Source organism: Microtus ochrogaster, chromosome 7 (assembly GCF_000317375.1).
Source record: "Microtus ochrogaster isolate Prairie Vole_2 chromosome 7, MicOch1.0, whole genome shotgun sequence".
Lineage (NCBI taxonomy): Eukaryota > Metazoa > Chordata > Mammalia > Rodentia > Cricetidae > Microtus > Microtus ochrogaster.
In genome coordinates this window covers 79,001,803-79,002,535 of record NC_022014.1, presented here as the reverse complement: position 1 = coordinate 79,002,535, position 733 = coordinate 79,001,803, and the positions used below count along the sequence as shown (strand labels likewise).

The following is a 733-nucleotide window of genomic DNA, read 5'->3' as shown; positions in this document are numbered from 1 at the left end:
CTGTGAGTTCGAGGTCAGCCTGGTCTACAGAGCTAGTTCCAGGACAGGCTCCAAAACCACAGAGAAACCCTGTCTCGAAAAACCAAAAAAAAAAGAAAAAAAAAAAAAGAGTGCCCTGGGTACATGTTTGAGTCTGGAGTCCTGTTAGGAGGTCCTCAGCTCCGTTTCCACCCGCTTATGCCGACCCCAGGTTATCCTCACCTTGCTCCCCAATGATGACGGTGGCTGAGCTGGGCTGGCCCAGGCGGGCTCCGAACTTGGGGTTGCTGAGTTGGACGTGGAAGCGGCGGACCTGGCGGCCACGCAGGAGGGAATCCACTTCCTGCAGCTCCAGGAGCTTCACCTGTAACTCCTTCCAGGTCTCCCCCGGGTGGAACAACAGCTCACCCTCCACAGGGACATAGTCCTGCAATCAGAAGAGTTGGGGTCATACCAGGGTTGGGGTGTGAACCAAGCACGTGCCTATTACACAGGAAATCTCCCACACAGCCAGGTTAACCCAGGGCAGCTGGGATTGTGGGCACACCCAGGAGGAGAAAGAACTGTTCCCTGCAGTGTGGCTCTGAAATCTGGGATTCCGCTGAGCCCCAGACCCTTTTTGGTGGGTGGATGCTTCCATCTATCCTAGTGATCCTGTGTTTAAGTTTTTTTTTTTTTTTTTTTTGGTTTTTCGAGACAGGGTTTCTCTGTGGCTTTGAAGCCTGTCCTGGAACTAGCTCTGTAGACTAGGCTG

The 733-nt window shown here is 53.2% G+C and overlaps 1 protein-coding gene across 3 annotated transcripts in view; it reads right to left on the bottom strand.

Annotated features, from left to right (window-relative positions):
* Itgb4 (integrin subunit beta 4) overlaps window positions 1–733 on the bottom strand; it is a 33,989-nt gene that overhangs the window by 9,827 nt on the left and 23,429 nt on the right. For all 3 annotated transcript variants that reach the window (XM_026780803.1, XM_026780802.1, XM_013347634.2), the window contains exon 27: window positions 202–406. In XM_026780803.1, the coding sequence (XP_026636604.1) occupies window positions 202–406 (205 nt within the window). The remainder of the gene's footprint in view (window positions 1–201; window positions 407–733) is intronic.